We start from the raw sequence: 6,489 nt of genomic DNA on the forward strand, positions 1-6,489 counted from the left end.
CAGGCCTGCGCTCAGGACTCCGCAGGCGACAGAGTCTGGGTCTAGGACGCTCAGTGTGCGGGCTCCACATTGACCTGGGTTTCACTTCTCCTCTCCCAACCTGTGTCGGCGCCTCGGTCCTGGAGACTCCTGACGCGGCCCCACTTCCCACTCCCATTGGCTGAGCGGTTCCAGAGCAGCCAATCAGCGTCTCCGCGGTTCCCGGTTATAACTGCCCGAGGAAGCGCTCGGACTCAGATGGTCCCCCAGAAGCCGAGGATGCGGGTCCTGAGCCCCCCCACCCTCCTCCTGCTGCTCTCGGGGGCGCTGGTCCTGACCCCCAGCTGGGCCGGTGAGTGCGGGGTCGCAGGAGGCGGCGGTGCGGGGAGAAGCGAGGGGACCCGGCGGGGGCGCGGGGCCGGGAAGGCGCGTGTCCAGCCCCGGCCCTGCCCCCCGTCCGCCCCCCAGGCACCCACTCCCTGAGGTATTTCCGCACCGCGGTGACCCGGCCCGGGCGCGGGGAGCCCCGCTTCTTCGCCGTCGGCTACGTGGACGACACGCAGTTCGTGCGGTTCGACAGCGACGCCCCGAATCCGAGGATGGAGCCGCGGGCGCCGTGGATGCAGCAGCCGTGGGTGGAGCAGGTGTACCCGGGGTATTGGGAGGAGGAGACGGAGACCAGCAAGACCAACGTACAGAATTATCGACGGAACCTGAACATCCTGCGCGGCTACTACAACCAGAGCGAGGACGGTGAGCCGCGCGCCGGGCCCGTCACGACCCCCCTCCCCACGGACGGGCCGGGGTCGCCCCGAGGGTCTGGGTCCGAGCGTCACCCCGAAGGGGCTGACGAGTCCGGCCCCCACCCGGGAGCAGCCCGCGGGGAATTTGACCTGATGTCACTTTCAGTTTTAGATTCAGTCCCGGCGGGGCGGGCGGGACGGGAATGGGGGAATGGGGGAGGGGGAAGGCTGCTCTCCGGCCCGGCTGCCCTCAAGGCCCGGCTGACCGCGGGGCGGGGCTGACTTAGGGGCGGGGTCAGGGTCTCACACCTTCCAGTGCATGCTTGGCTGCGACATGGGACCCGATGGGCGCCTCCTCCGCGGGTACAGTCAGTGGGCCTACGATGGCGCCGACTACATCGCCCTGAACGAGGATCTGCGCTCCTGGACAGCAGCCGACATGGCCGCTCAGATCACCAAGAGCAAGTGGGAGGCGACCCGTTTCCATGAGCGTAGGAGTAACTACCTGGAGGGGGAGTGCTTGCAGTGGCTCCGCCTTTACCTGGAAAAAGGGAAGGAGACCGCGCAGGTACCAGGGGCCCTGCGATCGCCCCCTCTCCCCGGGGCTGGGGCTCCTATCAGGAGACAGGCCAGAGGGTCAGTGTCAGACACCCCCCCTTGGGGTCAGGGAGGGAGCCCCCCTGGATGTCTAGGTCAGGTACCAGAGGATCCCCCTCCTCTAAGGGACAGTTAGGAGTGCAGGTTATCCTGGGGTGCAGGGAGACCCCCCTGAAATAGCCCATCCGCTATTAGAACCCACGAGGACCTTCTCTCTCAGGCCTTGTGCGCTGCCCACACCCACTGTGTCTGAGGCCTCATCCCAACTTTTCTGAGTCACCTGGCCTCCACCCAGGTCAGGACCACAAATCCCTTTTCTGCCCTCAGAGACCTGCCTCCTGCCATGGCTGTGTCTCTCTGATTCTAGAACTTTCTAAAGACTAGGAGGGCCTTCCAGGTGCCTCAGTCCAGGCTGGTGTGTGGGCTGTGCTCCCTCCCCCACCCCCAGGTGTGCTGTCCAATCTCAGGATGGTCACATGGGCACTGCTGGAGTGTCCCCTGGTGGATGCAAAGTTCCTGCATTTTCTCCCCTCCCCTCAGACCCTCCAAAGGCACACGTGACCCACCACCCCGTCTCTGACCGTGAGGTTACCCTGAGGTGCTGGGCGCTGGGCTTCTACCCTGCGGACATCAGCCTGACCTGGCAGCGTGACGGGGAGGACCAGACCCAGGACATGGAGCTGGTGGAGACCAGGCCTGCAGGGGACGGCACCTTCCAGAAGTGGGCGGCCATAGGGGTGCCCCCTGGAGAGGAGCAGAGATACACATGCCATGTGCAGCACGAGGGGCTGCCCGAGCCCCTGACCCTGAGATGGGGTGAGGAGGGGCCGTGGGCACAGAGCCTCTTCTCAGGGCAGCAGGGGCCCTGGGGGACCTCAGTGGGGTCGGGGCTGAGGCCTGGGGTGAGGGCCCTCACCCTCCCTTCCCTTCTCCTCCCAGAGCCTCCTCCTCAGATCTTCATCTTCATCATCATGGGCATCGCTGGGGGCCTGGTTCTGCTGGGAGCTGTGGCTGGAGCTGTGATGTGGGAGAGGAGGCGCTCAGGTGGGCAGGGGTGGGATCTGAGTGTCTGTCCCACTGGGGGTTCAAGCCCAGGTAGACATGTGTCTCGCCTCATTCATGGGAAGCACCATCCCCACATGTGTGATGGCCAGTGTGGGGCTCTGTGCTCACACTTACTCTGTAGTGAGGCCCGTGGGAAAATGAGGGACCACTTATCACCTGATGATGCTCGTGGTGGGGACCCCGTTCCCAGCAGACCCGGGTCAGAGGGAAGGTCCCTGCTGAGCACAGACCTCCAGGAGGGCGGTGGTTTCAGTCCCCACACATGCCCTTCCCTCAGGTTTCCTGATCCTGCCCTGGGTCTATACACAGGGTTCTGGAAACTTCTCTGGGGCCCAGGACTAGGGCTTCCTTTAGGACCTCATGGCCCTGCCTCCTCACTGGTCTCTCAGGATGTTTTCTTCCCGCAGGTGGGAAAGGAGGGAGCTACGCTCAGGCTGCCAGTGAGTATGGAGGGGGGGACCCCTGAGACCCTGGAAGTGCAGACGGGAGTCCATGGGGGACCCGCCCCCATAGTTCCGCCTTAGTCTCCTGCCCTGGGGCTCTGACCCCATCCTTGTGTATCCCCACCAGGCAGTGACAGCCCCCAGGGCTCTCTTGGCTTCTAAAGGTGAGACCCTGCTGTGGGGAGGGGTGGGCAGAGGGGAGGACTGGGTGGTGGGGAGTCTGTGGGACACTGTGAGCATGAAGTGGGCTTTGAGAATGTCACCAGTTACAGTCACTGACCTGAATCTGTTCGTGATGCTTGTCCTCCACAGCGTGAGGCAGCTGCCTTGTGGGGACTGAGTGATGGAAGATGTGTTCACGCTCCCACTTCCTGACTCAAGAACCTCTGATTGGGGTGCTGACCCCGCCCTGCTCCCCACACTTTCCTGTCAGCAGAGATGGACTGGGCCCTCCCTAACCCTGCCTTTACTCCCTGGTGCTCTGAGCTGCAACTTCCTGCTCTGTATTGAAATGAGGTTTTGGATGTGACCTTGTTTGTTCATTTCTTGCCAAGAACGGAGCTTGGGACACGGGACCAGCTCTGTGGGCTTAGCGAGGCGGAAGTCGGACCGGCTCCCGAGCACCTTTCACCTGAGAAGGTCAAGGTCCTTTGCAGAGCTTCTCTCACAGGCGTCGCGTGCGTCCTGCAGCACCTTTGTCAGCAATGGCTGTCATCCAGGGAAATCGATGATGGCTGGTGATGGTGCCGGTAGCAAGACTTGCTGGCTCATTGTTCTTACAAGGACCGGTTCCCAGGGGTGCAGGGACCTCTGGTGCGTGGGAAGGAGGGGGCTGCAGGAAAGGCGATGGAGAGCAGGCCGAGCGGGCTTCGGGGGGCACAGCTGGGCAGGAGGAGGATTGCCACTGGAGGACCCTCTCCTGCCCGGACACGGATGTTCTCCGGATGTGTCTCTCCACTGACAGCCCTGAGGGTTTAGAGAACATCCCAGAGAAAGGGCCTCCGCAGGTCAAGCATTTCTGTCCCCATGAGCCCATCATCCTGGCTGTGAGCGAGGAGGATCTTGGGAAGGATGAGCCCATAGGGGAGCCGCCAAGATGCAGCAGGAGCGGTGGAAGCGGAAGAAGGGGAGAGATGCCACAGGACTGGCGCTTAGGGGACACGGAGAGCTCAGCAAAGACCGGAGATGGAGGGAGGGAGGTTTGGAAATGGCCATGGGAGCTGCTCTGCAAGCCAGACGCGGGAAAAAGAAATCGGGGTGCCTGTGTGGAGAGCCTGCTGCGAGCAGTTTGGAAGCACCGTTTATTAGTCTTCCTGTATGACTCCGGGCCTTGTTCATTTATCTGTAATTTACCTGAGATGACAATCAGAAGTCACCTTGCTACCAGTGCTTAGGAGCCAACCATGATCATCAAGGATCCGGCCCACCTGGCCCACCGGGTCTCCTGCCACCGCTCTCCCAGCCTCCTCTGCGCTCCCACCTGACAGGCCAGGCGCGGATTCAAGCAATTCCTTCCCTTCCTGCTTCTTTCTAGAAGGAGAAATGGTAGCTTTTGTGAGTGAGGCTGTAACTACTTCATCACTCACGTGCTTGCCTGGGAGCTGCCCCTTCAGGGCTGGACTCCTGAGCAGGTTTCCTGGTCAGGCCTCTGGAGGGGGCATCCAGGTTCCCAACGGGCTCAGCAGAAAGGCCCAGGGCCTGCAGCTGTGGCCCTTACAGTTCTGTGGTTCATGGTAGTTACCACATAGTCACTGTGTAATGAGCGCCACCTAATGTGTGTCACCAAAACATAATATATCTACCCAACTAGATGTAGTATTTTTGTATAATTGGATTTCCTAATACTGATATTTGTCATCCCCACAGAAAGTGTATTGGTTTTTTGGTTTGTTTGTTTTTTTGTTCTTTTAAAAACAAGAAAGTGTATTAGAATATAAAGTCAGATGGGAAATTCAAAAAACAAAACAAAAAATCGTGATACCTTGGCCCTGGCCGGGTTGGCTCAGTGGACAGAGCATTGGCCTGCTGACAGAAGGGACCCTGGTTTGACTCCTGTCAAGGGCACGGATCTCGGTTCCAGGCTCCTTCCCAACCCAGGCCCTGGTCAAGGCTCCAGCAGGAGGCAAACAATGGGTGTGTTTCTCTCACATCGATGTTTCTCTCTGTCTTTCCCTTTCTCCTCCACTCTCTCTAAAAATCTATGGGAAAATATCCTCGGGTGAGGATTAACAACAACAACAAGAAAATAATAATAATAATTACAGCAGAAAGAGGGTGGAGAAGAAAGTGCTCCTACATCACAGTTTTGGGTGGTGCTGCCCTCAAGAGGATGGAGAGGGGTTGCGGGGAGGGGGTGGGACCCTCAGAGGGAACCAGGGCTCCTGGGGCTCCTCTTCTCCAAATGAAGGACATTTGCAGGACAATATGGAGACTGTCCCGTCACTCTGACACTTTCTAAACTATATTTTAGCCCTTTGTTCACTCTGCTCTTACCCCAATGGTAGTTTTTAAAATGTTACTCAGTAAAGAAAAGTCATCACAATAACATGGAAGAGCACTGAGTGTGACCCGGGTATTTGAGATTCTAGTAAAACACGTGACTATAAACTTCAGGGGGGGGAGGGGCATGTCATTATGGTACATGCGCGTTGGCTGAGCTTGGGAAGGCTTTCCGCACATAAGTCTAAAAACTGTACATTATCGTAGGATCTAAGCTTCTTAAAAAAGGTAATTGATTATTCCAGCTGCATATGGTGTGAAGCAATATGGGGGTACAAGTGAATTTTTTTTTTTTTTTTTAATATATTTTATTGATTTTTTACAGAGAGGAAGGGAGAGAGATAGAGAGTTAGAAACATCGATGAGAGAGAAACATCGATCAGCTGCCTCCTGCACGCCCCTCAGTGGGAATGTGCCCACAACCAAGGTACATGCCCTTGACCGGAATCGAACCTGGGACCCTTGAGTCCGCAGGCCGACGCTCTATCCACTGAGCCAAACCGGTTCGGCCAAGTGAATTTTTTTATTTGCATGTTTTTAAAGCCAGTGAATTTGATTTGCTTACTGAAAAGCAAGACGTTGTCCACTTGTGAGAAGTCTAGAAAGAAGGTTTTTAAAATGGAATTGACTGTCTATCTTACCTTCTCAGGAGGGTTAAGTAGACACTAGACCCTAAATAGGAGGTGCTTCGGGGAGCTCTGAGCCACTTAAAACAAAGAAACAGGAAAAGGAAGCGCCTACAGGTGAAAGTCCCAGGAATGGCCAGGCCTTGGTTCCCATGACAGTGAAATTGAGTGTAACAGGCCTTGGGAATAACCTTCAGATGACATGTTTACTGACTCCATGGAGGTGGTTAAACTGTATTTTCAAAGTTTTTAAAGGCTTTTCTTTCTCTGAAAGAGCTACCCGTTTCCTGTTTTGTGGTATTTCTCCGAAAGCTTAGAGGACATTCTATCCCGCCCTCAGTGGGTCCTGGCGGGGAGGAGGAGGCAGCGGGGCAGCTCACTCATGCCCAGAGGCTCCCCCTGAAAAGGCCTCCCTGGAGCCCTTTTCATTCCTGAGAGTTGGGGGGCTGACCCCCAGTCACTAACCACCCACCCCCAGCCCCAGGGACACACATGGGGCGCTGCAAGTTCATGGAAGTGACAGAAGGTCATGAGCCG

At 57.4% G+C, this 6,489-nt stretch overlaps 1 protein-coding gene across 1 annotated transcript; it reads left to right on the forward strand.

Moving 5' to 3' along the window:
• The first annotated feature begins 249 nt into the window (after positions 1 to 249).
• Positions 250 to 4,425, forward strand: LOC102422085 (class I histocompatibility antigen, Gogo-B*0102 alpha chain-like). Its single transcript, XM_014451028.2, has 9 exons — positions 250 to 331; positions 448 to 732; positions 1,022 to 1,290; positions 1,356 to 1,362; positions 1,860 to 2,135; positions 2,259 to 2,363; positions 2,792 to 2,824; positions 2,955 to 2,991; positions 3,140 to 4,425. Exons 1-8 carry the CDS (start codon positions 259 to 261, stop codon positions 2,987 to 2,989), a joined length of 1,083 nt encoding a protein of 360 aa, XP_014306514.2. The 5' UTR covers positions 250 to 258; the 3' UTR covers positions 2,990 to 2,991; positions 3,140 to 4,425.
• The last annotated feature ends 2,064 nt before the right edge of the window (positions 4,426 to 6,489 follow it).

Source organism: Myotis lucifugus, unplaced genomic scaffold (assembly GCF_000147115.1).
Source record: "Myotis lucifugus unplaced genomic scaffold, Myoluc2.0 scaffold_6501, whole genome shotgun sequence".
Lineage (NCBI taxonomy): Eukaryota > Metazoa > Chordata > Mammalia > Chiroptera > Vespertilionidae > Myotis > Myotis lucifugus.

What these genes read in the sequence shown, in the direction of transcription:
- LOC102422085 (XM_014451028.2), top strand. Translation starts at nt 259, where the DNA reads ATGCGGGTCCTGAGCCCCCCCACCCTCCTCCTGCTGCTCTCGGGGGCG. An exon ending in CCTGACCCCCAGCTGGGCCG is followed by an intron (nt 332 to 447) that starts GTGAGTGCGGGG and finishes TCCGCCCCCCAG; the next exon opens with GCACCCACTCCCTGAGGTAT. An exon ending in GAGCTACGCTCAGGCTGCCA is followed by an intron (nt 2,825 to 2,954) that starts GTGAGTATGGAG and finishes TATCCCCACCAG; the next exon opens with GCAGTGACAGCCCCCAGGGC.